General features: G+C 41.4%; 1 protein-coding gene and 1 long non-coding RNA gene across 4 annotated transcripts; one reads left to right on the forward strand and one right to left on the reverse strand.

Moving 5' to 3' along the window:
* Positions 1-651: 651 nt before the first annotated feature.
* On the reverse strand, positions 652-4821 carry LOC135973791 (uncharacterized). Its single transcript, XR_010590814.1, has 2 exons — positions 4343-4821; positions 652-2925 (listed from the first exon to the last, which is right to left on the reverse strand). It is a non-coding gene; the product is annotated as an uncharacterized LOC135973791 (long non-coding RNA).
* DYRK2 (dual specificity tyrosine phosphorylation regulated kinase 2) lies at positions 3704-23336 on the forward strand. 3 transcript variants are annotated; one of them, XM_005280016.4, is made up of 3 exons: positions 3705-4154; positions 4821-4957; positions 17227-23336. In XM_005280016.4, exons 1-3 carry the CDS (start codon positions 4100-4102, stop codon positions 18826-18828), a joined length of 1794 nt encoding a protein of 597 aa, XP_005280073.1. In that variant the 5' UTR covers positions 3705-4099; the 3' UTR covers positions 18829-23336. The 3 variants fall into 3 exon arrangements, with proteins under 3 accessions (XP_005280074.1, XP_005280073.1, XP_042716095.1); XM_005280017.4 differs by lacking the exon at positions 4821-4957 and having other exon boundaries at positions 3704-4154; XM_042860161.2 differs by lacking the exon at positions 3705-4154 and having other exon boundaries at positions 4821-5298.
* The last annotated feature ends 295 nt before the right edge of the window (positions 23337-23631 follow it).

Genomic DNA, 23631 nt, shown 5'->3' on the forward strand with positions numbered 1-23631 from the left:
GTCTATAATGTAACAGACAATCAGGCTCTGTATCTCTCCCTGCTGTACTGGGACATTGGTGGAGAATTCTATAATGGCATTTTTTATGTACCATCTAATCAGCAATAACCATATACAAGAGGCCGACTTTCCTGATTCTAGCTTATCTTGGTTTTGTGGTTTTAAGATAGAATTTTAGCTGTATTTTATTATTTAATCATTTATGATTTAGACTAATCGTGGCCAAGCATTTGGAGAGATTGTGTACCGGTTTACCAGATTAAGACTTTAACTGTAACAGCCAGTGGTCAATTCGCCCAACTTTCCAGGCAGCCAGCTACCTTTCTCCTCTTCTTCTGCAGCCAGTGGCCTTCTTGCCCCACTTCCCTCCCAGTCAGTGACCTTTGCTCCTACTTCCCTTAATAATGAATCTGGGGCCACCCCTTGTGCTGAGCCCTTGTGTGCCAATAGTGTCTGCCTCCCATTCAGTTGTCTGCATTCTCATCTGCAGTGGAGCTTGAGCACTGTAAGTCCCAGAGCAGCAAGATCATCTGAGACCAGGATCTTCATATATCTGTTTTAAAAACAAATGCTTCAATGCTATTTTTCCTAAATTCCTTGTAAATAATTTACTGCTCATGACCACACAATAACACACTAGTATACATGGGATGACGGGAACATTACTCTTTCATTATTAAGGCAATGGACTCTATGGGAACAGGAGATAGGGTTAAGAAAACTCTGATTAGCTTTTCCTTCTAATCTCTCAGTATTGTATCAGTCTCTTCCAGCCAGGGTCTAGTATACTTTACTATGATGGGTGTTGAACTTGGCTGATCCTGTCCATGCCAGCATTTTCAACATTGGTTTGGAAGGAACAGCAAATGTTTGCTGCACTGCAGTGTCCACAGAACTCGATAGCAAAAGCAGCTGCCCGGCAACAGAAAGGGGGAAATGTGGCCACACAGCTGGATGGATATCCAGGTATCTGTATATAAGGAATGAAGAGAGGTCCTTGCTTTGCCTTTTAGCTGTGACCCTCGTCACTGGGTTATGCTGTCCCCCCATGCCCTCTTGTGTGCTGTTCAAAAGCCTCAGCTTGGCTCTTTTATTGACTTCTTTTATGCTTCACATTTCCTTCCAAATATGTGTGCCTATGCTTGTGGAGGTTGTTGTTGAGTGTTGCCACTTACAGTGTCATTTGTAGCTGTTTCATCCTCCTTCTCCCTCTCTATAGGCCAAATCCGCAGAGATGCTCTCAGTTGCAGTTAATGTAAATTACAGGTGCTCAGCACCTCTGAAGAATTGTCTCTCTACCTGTCATTCCTAAAGTACCATCACCATAGCCTAGCATGCAGCCATCAAGTACACAAGATATGCAAAATTTCATCCACAAAGATAACACACTCCTGCTCTCCGTGATCTCACCACCATTTTTCTAAGGGGAATGTTCTTTCTTGTTTCTTTTCCTGGAAAAAAAGCTGTCAGCCATTCGTTAATCATCATTGCAGTAAGGCATATGTAGAAGTGTTTGGCACCGTGTTCTATGACAGGCTTGTCCTGATCTCCAGTTTCACTGAAGACACCATCAGCCACAGTGTGCCCATTGATCTCAGCTGTCAAGCTGGGTTGCACAGAATCTTTGAGATATCTAGGCCCCAGCCCATTGAAATATTTGAAGATTAGCACTAAAACCTTGAAATGGATGTAGAATTGCATAGGGAGCCAGATGGGAGGATCAAGCACCAATGTGATGTGCTCTTGTTGGTCGGACTGCATAAGGAACCAGCTGACTTTTCTATGTAGCCTTCATAGTAGTCCAATGCTGAACAAATTGCAGTAGGCAAGCCTTAAAGTGGCACTGGTATTGATCACCTGATAGGAAGGAGTGCAGGCTCCTAGCTTGCTGAAACTGGAAAAAGCCATATTTCTGCTATTTGGGTGTTTTGGAGATCCAATGAGCCCAGAAGGAGCACAAGGCTGTATCTCATCATGGCAATCAGGGCAGACATCTTCCATAAAGGTAAGACCAGAGCTCCTGCTAGTTCCTTGTTTTTCTCATATCAGCATAATTTCTTTCTTATCTGGATTGAATTTAAACTAGCTACTTTTTCACCTCAATATTTATCTTGCTCACACTTCTCTCTCTCCATATATAGTAATCCTGTACTTCTCGTGACCATTCCTTGAACTGCTGTGCTATCAGTGCGTTTTATGAGAAACGATAATGTTCCCATGGTGACTGTCATCTTGGGTGCTGCTGATGTGCAGTTTCATTGCTTGTATAAATGTTTCCACTTTTTGGCACAATTGGAGTCCTAAATGGTAGTTAGACACCAGCATTTATACAACTTTATTTAGGTTTTTTTAAAATATAACTGCCATAGAAGTAGGACTCTGTTTCAGTTTACTTTTCCTCCAGACCCTTCTCCTTTGTTCTTCTAGTTTTGCTTCAGTGTTTTCTAAGGTCTCATAGTTAAGGCTAAGATTTTGTCATGATTTTTAGTAAAAGTCATGAACAGGTCATGGGCAATAAACAAAAATTCACGAAAGCTGTGACCTGTCTGTGACTTTTGCTGCTGCAACTCCATGGTTTCCCCCACCACAGTGGTGGCGGGGAGCTGTGGGGATCCCCCTCTGCCTGCAGCAGCTGGAAGCTGCAGGCCCCCCCCCCCCTACACCCACAGTGTCTAGGAGCTGCAGGGTGACCATATTTACCAAAGAGAAAACGGGATAACCCAGCTGCTTGCCCCAGGCTCCCCCCCCCCCATCTGGAGCTGTTGCACATCTCTGGAAATGTGAGGAGGGCCCCCTCAGAAGTCTATCACCTGTCGCTGGAACTTTGCAGGGGGCCTCTTGTCGCTTGTCGCTGCTGTCACCTGTCACTGGAACCCTGCCAGGGCTCCACTGGCTGTCAGCTCCAGAGTCTTGCAGCCCCTGTGGCTGAAGCAGAGAATGTCATGGAGGTCTCTGGAAGTCACAGATTCCTGATTCTGTGACTTCCATGACCTCCATGACATAAACCTCCTAATCATAGTTGGTACCACTGTCATCCCAACATTGTTTCAGTTCTTCCCAACCCCATCCACTTCTATTTGCCATCTCTGTCCTCTCCCCATTGGTGCCCTGACCACCTTGACGCTCTCAAGGTTTGAGCCCAGATGATGGGTTCTGCTCATCATCCAAATGCAGGTGATTGAGAATGGTTTTTTGGGGGGGGGGAAGGGGGAAAGAGTTTGTAGCTGTCACCCTTTGTGAGTGTCACAGAATTGACTGCCCTCAGCCAGGCAAGTGGAGAAAGGGGGAAGGAAATTATTTCTTTGGAACAGGGACACCCCTTCCTCCACTGCCAGATAGAGAAGAGGAAGGGAGGGAGCCAGACCTTTCCTTTCTTGCCCTAGGCAGGAAGTCTCTCTCTGGCATTGGGGAAAGGGTTGCTAATTTTTGCATGGCGAGCTGCGGCCAACAGCCGCTGGCTTGCAGCTCATGTCAGGAGAGCTCTGCCTCCCCCGGGGAGACCTGCACAGACTAGGAGGCAGGAGATGGTCACCGCAGCCGCCCAGCCCAGGCCCTTGGGGAGCAAGGGAAGGAGCGGAGGGAGGGAGGGATGGGGGCGGGGAGTGGTTCCCCTTTGGGGTTGCTGGGAATTTCGGGGCGTGCCCGTGTGGCTCTTAGCTTCTGAAAGTGAAAGTGGCGGTGTTTGGGGCCAGGCGGGCGAAGAGGGAGTGGGGGTTTGGAGGGCGGGGAGGAGAAGCGGCTGGGGGCGGAGATTGCCCCTCCGGAGCTGTTTGTTCCTATTGCTCTGTGTGTGCAGGGGGAGGAGGGTCCTGGCCGGCCGCCTTCCCCCGATCTCGCTGTGCTCTATGTGAGGGGATCGGGGAGCTGATGTGCCTGGGCAGGGGCGGCGGCGGCGGCGCCGCTGCTGGCGGAGGAGAAGGAGGCTAGCGGGGCTGCGGTCTGTCCGGCGGGCCCGGGCCGGGGGGATGCAGCGGAGCGTGGGCCGGAGGGGAGCTGATCGGAGAGGGAAGGCAGCCGCCGCCGCCGCCCGGAGAGGCCGAGGAGGAGCGGAGCGGAGCAGCCGTGACATGCCTTTCCCTCTGCCACCTCTCCAGCGGCCATGTTAGCCAGGAAAGCCTCGGCGAGCGCGGCTGCGGGAGCTGCCTACCCGGCGGGTAAGGAGAAGGCAGGGCGCAGAGCCCGGGAGCAGCCCGCCCGGCCAGCCGGGACACGCGGCCTTTGCTCGGGAGCCGGGGGAAAGGGCTCAGCCCGCTGCCCTCCCGGCTCCAGCGGCGCGGGGCGGCGGAACAATGATTTGCCCTGGGCCGGGGCACGGAGGGAAGCCAGCGCTGGGCAGTGTTACCTCTTCGCCCAGAAGCTGCCGCTCACCCCCGGAGGGGCGCGGATCCGAGCTCGTCTCGCCACCCTCCTCCTTCCCCCGCAGGCTCGGGATCCCCGTGGTGGGGAGGGGGGATCTGGAAGAAGGGAAACGGCGGAAATCGGATTGGCTGCGTGGGGGGGTTTCTCGGCCAGACGGCGCGGGCGGCGCCCATCCAGGCTGCGCTGCCCCTTGGCATGTGCCCGGCGGCGGGGTCCATCGCGGCCGCAGGGCTGTGCTTGGCTGACAAGCTCCGAGCACACGCGGGGCCCAATCCCGGTCCTTCCTGCTCCCTCCGCTGTGCCACGTTTGCGGGCCGCTTCCCAGGGCTTTCAGCGTCTGCAAAACTGAGTCTGGCGGTGGCAGGAGGCTTCCCCTCCTTCCCCAGCCTCCGTGCTGTCAGCCAAGTCCGCCCCACCGGGCTCCTCTCCTCGCTCACCGTCTGCTCTCCCTTCCTCTGCAGGCAGGGGAGGGGAAAGTGGCCGCCAGCTGCAGTCTTCCCCGGGCATCGGAGCCGGGGGATCCCGGACGGGAGCTGGGACCGGCCCGCCATCACCCATCGCCTTGCCGCCGCTTAGGTCCAGCAACACCGCCCACACGGTGAGAGCCGGGAATGGTGGGGGCAGGGGGCAAAGGCCTGGCTTGATCTATTTGCAGCGACCTTGTGCAGGCCATAGGACCCTCCCCATCCTCCCCGTGATGCCTGGGGATCTGCAGCGCCAGAGCATGTTCATTCTCAAAATACAATAACTTCCCACCAGCCGCCCCCCCTTCGTATTAATAGAAATAAATGTGCTAGGTGCAGTCAGGCTGCCAGCCAGCCCGTCTGCCAGAGAGCTGTGAATGAGACTAGAAAGGACAGAAGCCAGTAGGATCCCTATTAATTATCCTGCCTGTCTCATCATGTCTCATTATTCCTATTACCAGCCTGGTTTCAACAGGTATGCTAATGGGGCTGAGGGTACTTTTTTGGGTCACTTGGAACTTTGCATGGTTGGGATAGAATCCCTGGCCTCCATGAGTCCTGTGTGAAGGGGTAAGGGTGGGGGAGGTGAGGAGGAGGAGGGTTTACCAGGTTGTTATCTGTAAAATGAATAATGCATAAACACTGCTCATTTCATTTTAAAGGGTCTGGTTAAATGTTGCATGACTGGTTTTGAAGCTGGCACCTTGCATGGATTTGCAGGGAAGGTCTGTGCTGGTACATGTGTTCCCATGAAATGACATTGGTTTGAAAATGAGGTTAGTCACTGTCATTAGAGGACGGCCTTTACCTATGGTGGGAAATGAAAGCTGCTCTTTCCTCATTTGTCTGATTAGCTCAGGCTAGGTCTACACTACCCGCCTGAATCGGCGGGTAGAAATCGATCTCTCGGGGATCGAATTATCGCGTCTCGTCGGGACGCAACAATCGATCCCCGAATCGACGCTCTTACTCCACCAGCGGAGGTGGGAGTAAGCGCCATCGACGGGGAGCCGCGGAGGTCAATTTTGCCGCCGTCCTCACAGCAGGGTAAGTCGGCTCCGATAGGTCGAATTCAGCTACGCTATTCACATAGCTGAATTTGCGTATCTTAAATCGACCCCCCCCCCCAGTGAAGACCTGCCCTCAGACTGATAGCTCTTTCCCAGGGTAACAACTATTACTGTAGTCAGGGGCAGTAAGTGGATGAAAGACTGACACTGCTGCTACAGCACAGTGTAGCTAAAGGAGCATGTGCCGCCTGACCTGAAGGAGATTTTTATTTTTCAGGTCTCTTATCTTCCAGTTCTAGCTAATCCCGTTGGAATGGAAATTCACAAGTGTAGCACTATTTATGGATGCAAGCGGGCATATCTCTCCTTAATGTGTGACTGAGTGGATAGGCAGGTCTATATGATTATATATTCGCACTAAATATCTCATGTTTTTATTGCATAGATTTTAAATGGGTGAAAAATGTATTATTTAAAAAACATTGCTAGAATATTTTGCTTTGAGCTAATGATTACTTTATTGGATGCTCACATGCTATCTTGGTAAACATATGGCAGAGCTTTAAACTATAATGTGATTATGGGCTGATGGAAGGTGAAACTGCATTTGGATATTACTGTGGCACTGACTTTCTATGCTTTTGTGTTAAAAGCATCGGCCATTTACAATAAGAATAGTCTTTTTTAATGAAATAATACATTTAGGGTGCACTGAAAAAGAATGTGATCATCTACAAATTGTGTCTGCAAACGCAAAATCAATATCACTATACACATAAAATACAGTATGTGTCCACAAATACAAATGCCAAATTTTGTTCTGAGTTATACATATGTGAATGAGTTGAAGTGCTGATTGAGTTAAAAAGAATTAGAGGCAGTTTTAAAATTTCCTTTTAAGAACGGAACATAAGATATAATAACAAAAAACATAAGTAATGATTGTGAAGACTCATGTGTCCATTCTTGTGGAGCCCCCTGGACTTAATTGGGGCTCGCATGAGCATATAGTGATCCACTTGCATAGTTCTACTTACAGAGTTGGGACATAGTCTTGACAGTACAGACCCCCAATCTGGTGGGGGGTTTTAATGCACAAGGGTAGCCAAGCACCGGTATTGTTAGTTTTCGGGTCCTTATAACTTCTGATTGTTAGAATCTGTGCTTTTGGGATATAGGTTCTACCACACACAACGTATTTAGCCTTGAATACTGTTTTAGAAATATTGCAGGCTGTCTCTCTGAATTTTGTAGGTTGTTATTTTGTGGTTGGTAGAAGATGCTAACATAACTTTTTATAGTAAGACTCAGATGTGACATTAGAATAGTGGATTGTAACTTTAAAACCCATTTGGATATGTCTGTTAAATGATCATTCTAGGAACAGTAGTCCCAGTGACCTCAGTTAACACTGACTGACTAAAATCCCTTTAATTTTATGTTCCACTGTTTCCTCAAATCCGTCATGTCTAAAATGGAACTTCTCATCTTTCTATCTGAACTGTTCTCCCTCCCTCTATCTGTTTACTTAAATGGCCCCCATCACAACAGTGTCTAAGTGCCTCCCAAGTAACTAAAAATAAAAATAACAATCTCTCCCTTTTGCCTTCCCAGACTGTAGGAGAAGTAGCTTGGCTAGTTTACTGGGTTTGAGTGTGTTGTGTATATGAAGACTTTATCGAAGGAAGAAATGAGTTTTGCATTTAATTCTGAAAGTGAAGAGGTCCATTGTCATTCTTACCTCTTACAGGAATGAGTTAAGTAGTCTAGGTCCAACTCCTGTCAAAATTCTGTCTCCCACCTTGTTGGTCAACAATTTAATTGTTGCTGTAGTATAGCTTCGTGGGGGATCATGGTCAGAGAGGTAGAGGTGTGAAGATGAGGACAGAGGTTGTGTAATCATGGCAATCTGTGTTGCTAACCAGACAGGCTGCTGTGTATGCACCAGGTAGAGGTGCGTTTTTTTTGTTTTTTGTTTTGTTTATAAAGAGTGCGTGGCTTCCTCCTAATTCTTTCCTTCTCCCTTTCCACTGATACTGGCACTGTCTTTCTGGTCAGTTAGGCTCAAAAACATGGGAGCATCACTGATTCCTCTTTGTCCTTCTCTTTTCCAAAATCTGCCCTTTCCTCTCTATTCCTTACTTTCAAAATCCTTTCTTTCTCGCCTAAACTACTGTAACTTTTTCTCTTCAGTCTCTCATCTCTCCACTGTTGTATCCAATCAACATGCTGCAACAAAGATAATCTTCCTTACCTGCTGCCCTCATCATGTGAATCCCCACCCCTCTGTGAGTCTGTTGGAATTATTAATATAGAATACTGCCACAATGCCAGTTTCACCATAAATTCCTTTATTAAATCTAATGGCTGAATAGTAGTTCTACAATTGCTCTAAACATGTCTAAAAAGCCTAAATTAAATGCAGTTTAATACATCCATACAATAACAAGCATTTATGAGCATTTGATCATAATACTCACAAAAGGGCTAACCTTAGGGGTGCTTGGACCCATTCTGGTCAGCTCCAACTTGATCAGGCTGCTATTATCAATGAACCCTTAAAGAGTTCACCCTTTTATACCCTTTATCAAACAAGTGATGTCATTGTTTCTAACTTAGCTAAAAACTAGGTTCTGGCCAGTTTGGAGTTATTGCTGGTTCAACACACACAATCCTTCCATATTATTTACTATGCCTCGTAGAAGGAAGAAAAGGCCACAATTATCTTATCAGTTACCTTTCAGGTCCAGTTTTTCCAATTAGGCTATATTCTTTCAAGGCCTTCCTATTACTGCCAACAGACTGAACCTTACATGACCTTATATATTCATTTCGAACTAATTCAACCCTTTGTGTCCTACAGGGTCCATCTACCAGCTTCTTATCTCTGCCCTCTGCCCCCATCTACATCTGTGCTTTTATTACCTGTTGCACCCACTCTTGTACACTCCACTCTGCCAGCTTCTCCTGTATTACTGCAATTCTTCGTCTCCTTCTCCCAGTACCGAGGACTGGATTGACCTTCCTTCTACAATGCATCAAGCAACTTTGTTCTCCTTCTTCATGACTCTCCTCAAATTTCCCTCTTTCTAGTTAGCTTTCCATTACTGAACATCTTCCATCTACGCCCTATTCTTTTGCCTCAACTCATAATCCTAACATTTAACTTAAATCACAGTATAACAGAGGTTCCCAAACTGTGGTCCATGAAGAGCTGATTGGTCACATGCTGCTAATTGTCCTTGCTAAATCTCATTAAGACAGCTGAAAATACATTACTGTCCTACTTTTACTTTTCCATATAATCAGTTACTCTCATTGCCACAATTGCTCATGTTATGTGAATTTGAGTGGAAATGTCTATACAATCATGAATGAGAAGAGAGACATTCGTAAGACAGTCTCTTTATTAAGATGGGTCCATGCTATGAAAATTGTGTGTGCTTTAAATATATCTAATACTAAGTGCAAGCTCTTCAGGGCAGACAGTTTGTCTTAGATCTGTAAAACACATGATAATAATCAAAAGCATTTCAATAATGCTGCTAAATTGGTATAATATTGGCTAATAAGGAGATATTTGTGGAAGTTATGAAGCACAGAAGCACTTGAATCCATCTATCAAAAAAAAAAAAGGCATTCATACATATGCATACTTGTGTTGCAAGCAGCTAAATGAGCACTGAAGTGTGCTACACCTGATACCCATATGTCTCTGGTGTGTTATGAGCAAAAAGGCTGAAAGCCAAGTGCCTTGACCTAACCTAGAGAGAAGAGTATGTTGTGTAACAGTCTTTCTAAAAGTATTTTATTGCTTTTACAAAATGTTCCCCCCCACCACCTATTTTTGTAACATCAGATTGACAAATCCTGGTTCTACTTGATATCATCTCTACAATCAGAGCCTTTGTCAGCCCATCATATTGCTTGTTTAATATGATTCACTTTATCATTTTGAGGTTCTGATGACAACATAAACTGTTGTTTGGGCTTTGGTGGAATTAATTCATTGTAAATAATTATAGCACAACTATTTCCTTTGCATGGTTTTATAGGGTACAGCGCCTGAGACCAAGTGAGATTAACAATTGAAGATGAAAAATAATTCCCTCTGTGTTGACTACATAGAGCACCACATTGCTACTAGGAAATGCAATTAGCAAGTGAAAATGCCAGGAAGATTTATGGACTACTATGGAGAAGGCTTATACCTGATCCGACAGTGATGGGCCGAATAGAAAATCCTAAAATAGATTTATGTATTGACTGGGTATTGTCCACACATGTATAACCGATTGCTAATCAGTCCCATTTGGTTTTAAACACTGGACGCAATTTATACTATTAAAGTATTTTACAACTAGTATAGTTGTGGTAGAACAGTTTGTGGTAGAACAGTTTCCCTTGAAACCTCTTGTCCAAACCTCTTGTCCTCACACATTGATACATTTCAGAAACATACATTTATTTTGGGCTGAATTTTTCCGTGATGGGTCTCTATTTGAAGGGGATATGTGGATGTTTTGTACCCCATCCTACCCATTTCCATAACATGAACAAATAAAGGTTTGCAGCAGCCAATTTAGAATTATGAAATGGTAAAGAGAGAAAACATTTTTACTTTTATTTTTTTCTCTTTTGTAATTTATATTCCCAAATAACTCAAGCAGAGGAATTTTTCAACTTCAGACATGATATGTAGATAAATTTTTAGTGAACACTGTGTGCTTTGATAAGTGTGAGAAGAAATGTCCTATAAAAAAAGTTATGACTTTGAAAATGTGTGTAGGAAAACATCCTATTAAGATGTATATGCTGCACAGGTATATGCAGATGTATAGCTCGGTAGCTATTTGGTTACAGGAATTTACAAACTCATCTGCAGAAGCAGAAGGAGTTTATAAACCTCTCAGGATTACACTGTCAGATGAAATGATTGTGAGTGCAACAAGCAGTTCACTGCTGGACTACGAAGCGTATAGCCCCTTATAGCTCCACAGGCCCATTAAGTGTGGTTCATGGAACTTACAAGCTTCACTGGGGAAGCCTGTAAGTTCTACAAGTCTGATCTTGAAAAAAATATCCAGCACCTACTATCCAGAGAATTATACCTGCTAGGCCAGGGGTCGGCAACCTTTTAAAGAAGAAGAGCCATTTTTTTGTTTTTGTCTTTGACCAAAATATTTCGAGAGCCGCATCACACGCAAAGCTACTTGTAGAGTTAGAATTTATCAACTAATAATAAACGAACATATTAAAGCTATTACTAGTCACCAATACTTTTAATGCGACTTCTGCTGTTGGACATCTTTAGAGAGTTGCTCAATGTTCGGTGAATATGCCGTGATTTTCATTTTCAAGCAGGACTCAAGACTAACATCTTGCATTTGGTTCCTCAGTTTGTTTTTGATGAAATTCATGTTGGAAAACACTTGTTCACAGACGTACGTTGAACTGAAGATTGAGAGAAGCCCAAATTCGTACTTCTTCAGCTGACTGTATGTATCCAGTAGACAATTCCAAACGTTGAATATAATCTGTCTTGCCATTTAAGATCGTCCATTTCAGACCACTTGGGTTGTAGCCCCAGGGTGGATTTCTGCCTTTCCAGATTTTCAAGTTCAGGGACAAGATCTTTCAATTTTGAATTCCATAAATCCTTGTCTTGCAAGTCCACTAATTCAAGTTCAAATTGCGCTCAATCGATTTCTGCAAATGCTGAAAAATTCAATGCAGAAGTGTCAGCTTCAAGCGGTTTCAACAGAAATGACAAAGTGGACTTTTCCCTTCTGAACTCGTGAAATCGGTCAGCAAATGCAGCCTGCATTTTGATGACTGTTTCTGCAAGGAACCTAACGTCAATGTCACAGCCATTTGTTTGTTTGTATTGCTTCAGTGTTGGGAAATGCACTAACATGCCCGTCAAAATGTCCCTTACAAATAAAGGCAGTTTTCGTTCAAATGGAAGAACTTCTTCCAAAACCGAATTTGCAGTATTTCCTTTTCCCTGTAGCTTCCGATTCAACACGTTTAAATGAGAAGTTAAATCCACCATGAAATTGAATTTCTGCAGCCAGTGAGGATCCGTTAGCGCTGCATATTTAAGGCCCTTTTCTTGGAGGAACACCCTAATTTCCTCAAGACATGACGCAAACCTCATCAGGACTGCACCTCTGGAAAGCCATCTTATCTTGTTACACATGAGAAGATCAGAATATTGGCTGTTAACTTCTTGAAGAAGCTCGCAAAACTGCCCATGATTGAGAGCGCTTGCCATTATTTTGTTAACAATCTGCACGACCATTTCCATTACTTTTGAGATTTCCTCTGGAAAGGTTTGTGCTCACAGTGCCTCCTGGTGGATTATGTAGTGAAATGAAATTACATCGTGCTCCATACTTTTTTTAAGTAAAAAAACCAAAGCTTTGTGTGCCCCTTCATGCTTGGTGCTCCATCTGTAGCAATAGCAATTATTCTGTTGATGTCAATATCTTTTTGTTTCAGACATTCAGTGACAGCAGATGCAATATCTTCGTCCTGAGTTTGTCCTTTGAGTGGCAATAACGTGATCAACTCTTCTTGAGGACCTTGATCATTAACATATCTGCCGAGTAAGGCAACCTGAGTGATGTCATTCACATCGCACGTCTCATCGCAGGCCATAGAAAAACCTGGTGCTGATCTAATGTCACTAACCTACTGGCTGATTACGTCTACGGCCATCTTAATAGTTCTGTCCTTTACAGTCTTCGCAGATAATGGCATTTCTCTAATTTTCTTAACTATTTCATCTTTGTTTCTAAAATCGCCAAAGAGGTGCTTGGATGTTTTAATGAAACATTCTTTTACATATTCTCCATCTGTGAATGGTTTTCCTCGTTTTACAATTTCTTGAGCTGCCATGAAACTAGCAGTAGTGGTTCCACTTGGCGCCTTCATCCATTTAGCAAACGTACATCTTGTTTGCTCTGCTTTGCGTCGGAGCTCCTCTACTGCTTTTTTCCTCTCATCACCAGCTGGATAAGTTTCAGCAAACGTCCAATGTTTCTTTTCAAAATGTCTTTGTAGGTTTGATTTCTTATTGTTGGATAGTTTTTTGTTGAAAATGGAGCACAACGGGAGTTCAGCTGAACTCGCTAGAAAAGCGTAAGATTCAGTCCAATCATTTTGAAATTCTCAAGAAGCAGCTGAGTGAAAACTGAATGACTGCTCAGCAGCAGCTGAAATACTATCTAGAATCCAATGAGAAGCAATAAAAAAACTGAACAGTCTTGGTAGTTTCATTCATCTGCTTAGAAAACCTATGTGCAGCAGGAGAAACACTGAAACTGTCTAAAGGCTCAGGAAGGCAGAACTATATTGTTTAAGATTTGGAAAGCTTATCTGAAAGCTTCATTAGGAAACAATTTCTACTCACTGCTGGTGATGAGTGGATAAATTGATTTGTTTTTTTAACTCCTGGTATAAGACAAATAACTACAGTTCAAGGAATGTACATCCTGTAGTGAAACCTACAGTAGTTGTAAAATGCATAAGCCAAATAGTCCTTAAATCCAGGAGAATCAAATTAAAAAACTAAAATGAATTCAAGGTTTAGATTGTGGCATTGAGCACTTAAAGAAATTCTGAGAGAGATGGTTTCTTCCTCAACACCATCTCAGTCTCATTGCTCATAAGTAGTATTTTCTACTCCTGTCTTAAGTATGTTCTAGTTTTGTTGTTAATGTGTATCATAAAATGTGGTTGAATTAATGTTGCAGAAGAAATCTTTACTTCTCTGATTTCTTGGCTTTAGTATTTGCAACCTGCACTTTGCACTAATGCCACATTTTTATGTGATTCTTATTTACACAGTCTTTTAATTCTACATATACTGAACCCTTCCCCGCAGCCCTCTCCCAAACCCAAGAAACCTTCTAAGTAATTTGGTGCTTGTGAAATATGCCTTCCTGATAGCTCTGTGGACTGAAGTCCTCTCTTTACCCACCAAAGAAGTATAGCATGCTCAGGAACAGAGCAGCATTCCAGACCCTGCCACACCAATATTCTTCAAACATGACCTGGAGGAATTGTCCGGAGGGGTCACAGGGCAGTTAAGTCTTCTTGGTGGTTTAATTCATGGTGTTTCTGAGAATTTAAGCAAGGGAGGTAGTTAGTACAATATTCTATATCTCTCCACTATGCTTGAATGATACAAGCTCCTTTGCTCTGAATGCCAGTGTGTTGTAAAACTTCATTTAAGATCAGTCAGATTTGATTGCCCAGGCCCAAATGCCTTTGCAAATAAACATGTGCAGTCAAGTTACAATCTTGAAATAAAATAGACCTGTTATTAGATAAATAGACCTGTTATTAGATCTGAGTCGCAATGTATGTAGAAAAAAAATAAACTCAGCAGAAAGAATCCCCAGGAACTCTAGAGATTTTCATATTATGAAAACTTAAGACGTGCAAACTGAAAGAATATCATCAAAACATAAAGCTTGCATCCAGGTTGTCTGCTCTTTGGGAAACGAATGATTTTACAAAGAAATGTCTGTCATATTAGAATAAAACCTGTAATAAAATAATGTAATATGCTAACGGTGCACTACATGGGGGGATTTTCTCCTGGGGAAGCCCTTTCCTCTGCAGTTAAAACATTGCCTGAAATCAGAGTTTACTCTAGTCATTTCTGAATTTCATTTTAACATTAGTGCACTTTTGGTTAGTGATTTGGCATAAATTTTGAGGCCGATAAGTCAGGTGGTGAGATGGCAGGAGAATTCTTCACACATTTGTGTAAGACCAAGCTGAAAGAATGATGAGTTATTTCTATTACAGTAAAATTTAGAGGCCTCAACCAAGAGTGGTGTTCCATTTTGTCCATGGTGCAGTGTACAAACACGTGGTAAAGGACAGTCCATGCTCTGAGTAGCTTACACTCTAAATAGACAAGCAGTCAAAGAGTGGAAGAAAGGAAGTATTTCCTTCCTATTTTACAGATATGGAATTGAGGCGTCAAAGAGATTAAAGGAAATCTGTGGTAGAGCTGGGAGATCTCCAAAGTCCCAGTCCATTGCTTTAACTGCAAAACCATCTTTCCTCTCTGTTCTACTTTTTAGTGTCTGTTACTGGTAAAAACTGAAAGTTTGTTATTGACAAGATTTTGTCAAGATATTCACCCAGTAATCTTTGTCCAGTACGTTAATGATAAACTAACCAAAGACAATGCCTTTATTTTGTTTATGTCCCACATGAGTAATATCACAGTGGTAGTCTGGCATTCTGGTTTGACTAATATTTTTGAAATGAATCAGTGAGTATCAATCACAGCCCATGTCTTGATATTGGAGTTGTGAAATTGACTTCAAAGATTGATATGGTTGTGTTAATGATTTAGAACCCGTATTTGTAAATGAATCTTAAACACTTAGGGTTGCATATCATTAGCTTCACTATTTTATCCTTGCAAGTTTTTCCAATAAATTAATGTAGAAAAATCAGACCCCACGTTGTTATAACTGATATATCCAAGGTCATTACAGGCAGGAATGAAGAAGATGCATTTCAGTTCTTAAGGCCTCTTTGTCAGAAGTACTGAGCATCCCACAACTTCACTTGAAGTCATTGGGAGTTGTGGGCTCTGAGACCACTTAAAAATCAGGTCCTTAGAACCAAGCTCATCCCACAAGTAACTCCATTGACTACATTTTTATTATTGTAATTTGAATTAATTAGTTACATTAAAACTTAGTTTTGTTACCCTTTTACTCTAAGACTCAAATTTATTCTTCCACTGACTTCAGTTGAGTTACTCTAAGGATGAATTTGAATTGTAAAGTTACAGAAAGTTATTTTTTATTTTAATCATTTTACTTTACAGCTTGAAATTAATGTATTTACAGATTGTTTAAGGCCCTTTTTACGAGAGAGAATATCCTCCACATAGAGCAAATGAGAAATTACAAAGATATCAGTGTTAGGAACAAGGGTTTGCTTATATATTTCTTGTTTCTCTGTTATGTAAATAGTTGCTTTTCACAACTCTGATCACATATTTTATTGTTTGAAAATGGTTGAGATTCATGCTTAGTCCATCATACAAACTATAAAAAAACAAAACGTAATTTCTAAAACCAGTCCTAATTTTTGTAATTACAGAGAGTGGAAAATAGATTTTGATTGTACGCTCTTTGAGGCATGGATTTTTTTTTTATGGTTTAGTGTTTGTACAGTGTCCAGCACTCAATCCTGATAGGTGCTATAGTAATACAAATACAGTACTCAGTTCGGCAAATTGCTTAAGCATGTGCTTTAAGTCCGGTTGATGTAAGTGCATTGCGGAATTGTAGCTATAGACTCTATAAATGTTAAACTCAATCTCTTGCACTTTCATAACATCCAGATTTTTTTTCTTTTGAAATGTCAAAACTCATTCCCTTCAGTTTAAAATTGTACGTGACAGCTTTTGTCCCGCACCAAATTTTGGAAGGAGTTAAAATCCTGATTTTTAACAATTTGTAGAGGTGGGGGAACTACAAGTGCCTTATCAATAGAAGTTCCTCCAGATGATGTGAATCTCAAGCACAACTGAAACTGCTACTTTGTATTCTCTAAAGTCAAGTTTATTTTCCCTCCAGCATATTTTTTGATATTACTGGGCTGTTGCCTTACAGATTCTCTGAAGAAATTATTAGCCCATGATAGTACCATACCCTTGTTTGCCTTGTTGCAAACCTCTTATTTGTTTGCCTTGTTGCAAACCTCTTATTGAAATGGTCATGACAGTGAGGAAAGTCTAGAACAGGGGTCGGCAACCTTTCAGAAGCGGTGTGCCGAGTCTTCATTTATTCACTGTAATTTAAGATTTCACGTGCCAGTAATATGTTTTAACATTTTTAGAAGGTCTCTTTCTATTAGTCTATAATATATAACTAAACTATTGCATCTGAAGAAGTGAGGTTCTTACCCACAAAAGCTTATGCTCCCTATACTTCTGTTAGTCTTAAAGGTGCCACAGGACCCTGTGTAACTAAACTATTGTTATGTGTAAAGTAAATAAGGTTTTTAAAATGTTTAAGAAGCTTCATTTAAAACTAAAATAAAATGCAGAGCCCCCCGGATCGAGTGCCACTGAAAATCAGCTCGCGTGCTGCCTTCGGCATGCATGCCATAGGTTGCCTACCCCTGGTCTAGAAGTATAAGAGATTCTAAGATCTTTAAAATGTGACCAGTAACGAAAGATATCATGGGATATTGGTCATATGTTTAATCTAGCTGTAAGTAGCTTTAGAAAAATGGTTAATTTAAGTAAATTCGGCCTGGTGGGGGATAGAAGAAGGAATTTTGAAACATTAAAAAAAGTGTGGAACTGAATGTTCTAATTGGAAAAATATTGTTTTGAATTTTAGGTTGGAGGCAATAAGCACACAATGAATGAGCACCTGCATGTTGGTAGCCACGGACAGATTCAGGTTCAACAGCTGTTTGAAGATAATAGCAACAAGAGGACAGTTCTAACAACACAACCAAATGGGCTTGCAGCAGTAAGCAAATCTGGATTGTCAGTGGTACCGGACAGACAGATAGACAGTGCTCATAGACGACAGGGGAGCTCCAGTTCTTTAAAATCGACAGATGGAACAGGGAAGGTGAAAGCCTCCTTTATGACACCAGAGCAAGCAATGAAGCAATACATGCAAAAACTAACAACCTTTGAGCATCATGAAATTTTCAATTACCCTGAAATATACTTTTTGGGTCCAAATGCAAAGAAGCGGCCAGGTGTGATTGGAGGTCCAAACAATTCTGGTTATGATGATGACCAGGGGTCTTACGTGCAAGTACCCCATGATCATATTGCATACAGGTATGAGGTCCTGAAAGTAATAGGGAAAGGAAGTTTTGGGCAAGTTGTGAAGGCTTATGATCACAAGACCCATCAACATGTGGCGTTAAAAATGGTGAGAAATGAAAAACGTTTCCACCGCCAAGCTGCAGAAGAAATTAGAATTCTGGAGCACCTAAGGAAACAGGATAAGGATAACAACATGAATGTTATTCACATGCTGGAAAACTTTACATTCCGCAGCCATATCTGCATGACATTTGAGTTGCTGAGCATGAACCTTTACGAGCTAATAAAGAAAAACAAATTTCAGGGCTTCAGCCTGCCATTGGTCCGTAAGTTTGCCCACTCTATTTTACAGTGCTTAGATGCTTTGCACAAAAATAGAATCATTCACTGTGACCTTAAACCAGAGAACATTCTGTTGAAGCAACAGGGTAGAAGTGGTATTAAAGTTATTGATTTTGGCTCTAGTTGTTATGAGCATCAACGTGTCTATACTTACATTCAGTCACGTTTCTACCGTGCTCCGGAAGTGATCCTGGGTGCTCGTTATGGGATGCCTATCGATATGTGGAGCTTGGGCTGCATTCTAGCAGAGCTTTTAACAGGTTACCCGCTCTTACCTGGAGAAGATGAAGGGGACCAACTGGCTTGTATGATAGAGCTACTGGGCATGCCCTCCCAAAAACTACTGGATTCATCCAAACGAGCCAAAAATTTTGTGAGCTCTAAAGGTTATCCCCGTTATTGTACCATTACCACGTTGTCTGATGGTTCTATAATACTCAATGGTGGCCGCTCCCGAAGGGGAAAATTGCGTGGCCCACCAGAGAGCCGAGAGTGGGGGAACGCGTTAAAGGGATGTGATGATCCCCTCTTCCTTGACTTCTTAAAACAGTGTTTAGAGTGGGATCCTGCTATACGTATGACACCCAGCCAGGCTTTACGGCATCCCTGGCTTAGGAGACGTTTGCCAAAGCCTCCAACTGGAGAGAAGACATCGGCAAAACGAATAACAGAAAGCACTGGTGCTATAACGTCAATTTCCAAGTTACCTCCAACATCAAGTTCGGCTTCAAAACTTAGGACTAATTTGGCACAGATGACAGATGCCAATGGGAATATTCAGCAAAGAACAGTGTTGCCAAAACTCGTTAGCTGAGTTTGAATAACCCAATGCTGGTCATACGAGAATTCTACATTGCTGAGCCTTATTCGTAAGAAAAAGTAGCTCAGATTTTTATTTGCTCAATAACTTTATTCATTTGTATCTTTTCAGCACTCATTTTAAATGTAAGAAATGTTGATTTTGTTTTTATAAAAATATGGGGACAATGCTTTAAGTTTTTATACTTATTTTTAAAAGTGTTTGTTTTCTAAAGTACAATTAGCCTTACTGTAATTAGTGTGCTACAGTAATAAACATCAGTGGCAGGCCACTGGTTACAACACAACTGTCATGCATTACAGCTTAGTGTCAAAGGTGTTAACCATTTTTTTCCGCATGGTCCATATTAGTTTTCCCTTGGGCAGAGGTGAAAGTGGGCCGGTACGGGGTACCGGCGCATACACAGCTGACATTAAAGCGCTTTAACATCACTGTCCATTTTGCGCCCCCCCCCCCCTCCCTCCGGGCCACCAACTGGGGAGCAAAAGGGGCAGCTGCCCCAGGGCCTGGTGATTTAAAAGGGCCAGGGGCTCCTGGCTTCCGCTACTGCAGCAGCGGCCAGAGCTCCAGGCCCTTTAAATTGCCACTGGAGCCCCGGGTGGTGCGGGCCAGGCAGTGTGGAAGGGCTGTCTGTGGGAGGCTGACCCCTCCAGTCCCGCCCCTTCCACCTGAGGCCCCGGCTCTTCTGGGGGCCCAGAGCCAGGCCCCTGTACTGGTAAATCTTTTATCTTACTTTCACCCCTGTCCTTGGGTTAGATTTGCAATACTCTTCCTTCTCTGAATTCATTGACAGATATAGGTCCTGATCCTACAAACACTTACACAAGTGCTTAATTTGATGCCGGTGGGTCTAGTCACATGAGTACAGTCAAGCATCTGTGGAAGTGTTTGCAGAACTGGGGCCATAGCATGTTTTCATTTTCCATATAGTAGCTTGGAAAAAATGATATTTTGTAACAATGATATAGCTACATCCTATAGATTTTTTGAAAAGAAAAAACAACATTAATGATTAAAACAAATGTTCAAATGTAAGTCAAAAAAAAAAAGAAGAAGCCGTGTCCAGCACTAAAATTGACATTCATACTATGTATAAAAGAGAGAGATGAGCAGACAGTGGGAGGATAAATGAAGGTGGGAATATGTGTGTTCCTCTAAAAAACTTAACATGACAGATGAGCTACTTTCTATAGATGAAGTTATATAAAGCAAAATATTTTGCACATAATTTTAGGTGTACAACCTATATTCATGTTTGGTTTCCTTTTTTTCTCATGTTTTCTTCTCTCACTGCTTAAGTGCAGCTAGGCCTCCCTATATCACACATTCAGAGCTGTTTCCTCTGTCATTTTCATACTGTATCTTCCAGACTGTTAATGCAACACAAATTTCACAGATTTTTTTTCCAGATAATCTGTCTGATGGATTATGAATTCTTTGGCACATTTTAACTTCAGAGCAAATCAGTGTACAATGGCAAATGTTGTTTTGCTCCTTCAAGATAACTATTAATTTTTAGAAAACAAGACACCAGACAAGAAAACCACTAACCTGAAGATTGTTAATTGTGAGCATCTGCAAGTGTTAATTGTTTCCTCAATGGAATGATTGGAAGACATAAACTTAATCAGTGAAATAAACTGATGCACTACATCTCTAAGGGAAAAAACATTAAGGAAAAGATAAGTGGTTTGAATTAATCTTTAGCATGGTAGCTGAAGAGAACTTTGAAGGAACAGTAGAAATTTAAGTAGATTTGTGTTTGTGTGTTTTTTTTTTTTTTTTTTTTTTAAACTGCACTCAGAGAAGGAAGATGATCTTTTTCAATGAGTGATCGCTAGAGTTAGGATGAGAATGGTGACACATGTAATATGTTTTCACTAGTAACAGTTTGTAAAATCAGTATTATGTAACAAGCAATGACCGTGATCTACCTTGGATGTATAAAGTACATGAAAAGGAAATTTTGAAGAAAGTAGAACATAATCTAGAACGATTCGCGGATGTCAGAACGAGAAGTTTGGGTGGGTTGCATAAAACTTCAATAACTTTATTAAAACAATGTTTATATGCACCGATTGCATTAAATTACTTGTAAAAGTTATTAAAAATACTTAAAGCATGGTCCCCAGAGAGGCCAAGAAAGTTTCCGGTTAAGTTCTCATTCATATTCATTCAGATTTTTCATTTAAAAAGAAAGCAACGTAAGTTTTATTTAACTTAAGATTCTGGGGGCGGGGTATGGAAAAGAAATGGCACTATTCTCAGGAAACATATAATACAACTATTTGCCAAAAAGTCAGTACACAAAGAAATCCTGAAAATTAATTCCTGATAAAGGATGGTGTTTATTGATGATTGATAACTTTAAACATTCAAACACTGATAAACTAATTTTTCTTACTATATTTTTAAAATTATAGTTTCCTGCCTCTAGTCAAATTTTAAATTATTTAGAAAGTGTTAAATGTAAACAATTTTATACAATATGTGGAAGTGCAATATATAAACATGTATGGAATCATATTCAAAAATGAAATATAATACAAATAGGTAACAGTGGTTTCTGGAATCTAAATATCTGGTGATTGACAATTGGTAATTTCTAGGTCTGGAAAAACATTTATTTACATGTAAAATAAACCAGTTAAGCTCCTACCCCCCAGCTGTTTAGGAAATCAGCAAGGGATAAAACAGGAATTCCATTATGTTAGAAAAAATTATTTCCCCCCATATATTTTTTAAATTAAACATTGGAACCTGTTCTTGCCTTTAATGTAAATTTAAGGTGAAAATATGCATAATGTTCTTGGGTCATTAGTAGACTAAAACCACTACATTTTATTTTTCATGTAACTGGTTTTTTAAATGCCAATAATGCATTTGTGATTGACATTATTCATAAATGCTACCGGAAACTTTTAAGCCAAAATATAGTGTGCGGAGCTATTTTTAACCCAAATACAGTAAACTTCCTCTACATTTAAAAGAGCAGCTATATTATGGATTTTAGTGATATAGCTCTTGTTATTGTAGCTTATTTATAAATGTAAAAAGAGGGGGGGGAAGAAACTGATATTGCCTCTTGCTTTGATGTGATTTAATGATAAGGGCTCTGATAATTAGGCTGATAGAAGTGGCTTGGAAACAGTGCTTAGTCTCACATGTTACCATTGTCTAGAGATGTCTGAGCTATTTTCAGATTTAGTAATAGCACAGTGTTGTCTTGTCTTTGGTTGCAGTTTCATTTGGCTCAGTTTCATGCACCACTGGAGTGTTCATTACCACTTAAGTGTATTGGAACAACAGAGTGATGCAAGATGTGTAGATTAACAACACAGGATAAATTGTGCTCTTGGTGTTAACAATGTGCCTTTTGTTATAAATGCCATGTTGTAGGGCAGACATCTTGGCCTCTTTAACCCTTTGAATACTAGATAATAAGGATGAAATCTATTTTTAAATGCTATATCTATCTTAAAACATCCTGTTCGTTTTCAAGGCCTTAATAGAAAACATAAGGCAATCACACTATGTTGGATAAAACATTCTGTTATTGTAGTAACTTCTATGTTGCTTAAGGGGTTAAAGATGGCACTTCATGGTTAGTTGTATCTTAACATCAGACTGATTTTTTTAATATGTTTTTGTTATGGTAACACTAGCAGAAATCAACTGTATTTGTAAAAATTTACCTCAAACTGTTTAATTTTATAGTGTGATTTAATCCCAGGGCATTTGGTATGAACCAAAGTGCATTCCTTTTATATGTGCCTGGCTCTAATAAAGATGGCCAGGGATTTTTACAATTTGGGTGCAAGGCACTTAAGCCACTTTTAACTTGGTGGGTGGTTTGGAGCGATAAAGGACTCCATAAGAATGTTAAAACACTTTAGACATAAGTAGCATTGGGCTATATTTGAATCTTTAGGAACGTGTGTGCATTATTTTATACTCTCCATTTTTGTAACACTTTTTTTTCCCCATCAAGAATATTTCTGGCAAGTAGGAGACTTTCTTTTTCTTTTTTAATTCTTGCTGTCAGTAAAGATTTTAATATTGCCCAACTTGATGCTGCGGTAGCATTTAAATAAAAAAAAAAGCATTTGTGAATTATTGTTTGTAGGGGCTTGTACATCTCTGCTACAAATTGTAATTACTCGGCTCAACTGCTACAATTACGTCTAAGCAGTAGCTTGGGTTTGTATTGAGCAACGACTTAGACACGTGACTGTAATATGCTGCAACTGTGTGTACTGAAAACGTGAAAAATGATTGAATGTGGACTGTGTATATATGTTTGTATAATTTTCTGTGAGATGCTGCTGTCGCCACTTAACATTAAATATGTTGTAGTGGATTTTAATCCTAGTGGCCAGTTTTATGATACTGTATGTATTGTACAGCTGATGACAGGAGTAAGACTGTTTTGGTGCATATTTGTTACAGTTTATTGTTGTGGCCAGAGATCATTTCAGAATAAAACTTTATGTCCTACTTTTCCTTTTTCTACTGCAGTTTGCGTTTTGTCTGACCGTAAGGAGCCCTTGGAATGCTGGCATTTCCTAGACAAATAAAGGCCTTTTCCTGTGCCCATTGAAGTCAATGGCAAAGTGCCCTTTATCTTCAGCAGTGCAGTACAAGGCCTAAGGCCAAGATCCTCAAAGATATTTAGGTGCCTAACTCTCATTGATTGAGTTAGGCACCTTAATACCCTTGAGGATCTGGGCCTAAATGCTTAGTGGGACCTATATACAGTATCTGCACATTAATGGAGCCTGATTTTTGTTGTTTTTT

Source organism: Chrysemys picta, chromosome 1, assembly GCF_011386835.1.
Source record: "Chrysemys picta bellii isolate R12L10 chromosome 1, ASM1138683v2, whole genome shotgun sequence".
In the NCBI taxonomy this organism is placed as follows: domain Eukaryota; kingdom Metazoa; phylum Chordata; order Testudines; family Emydidae; genus Chrysemys; species Chrysemys picta.

Coding starts and splice junctions, on each gene's coding strand:
- DYRK2 (XM_005280016.4), top strand. CDS start 4,100: ATGTTAGCCAGGAAAGCCTCGGCGAGCGCGGCTGCGGGAGCTGCCTAC. Junction 4,155..4,820: donor GGGAGCTGCCTACCCGGCGG/GTAAGGAGAAGG, acceptor CTTCCTCTGCAG/GCAGGGGAGGGGAAAGTGGC. Junction 4,958..17,226: donor CCAGCAACACCGCCCACACG/GTGAGAGCCGGG, acceptor TTTGAATTTTAG/GTTGGAGGCAATAAGCACAC.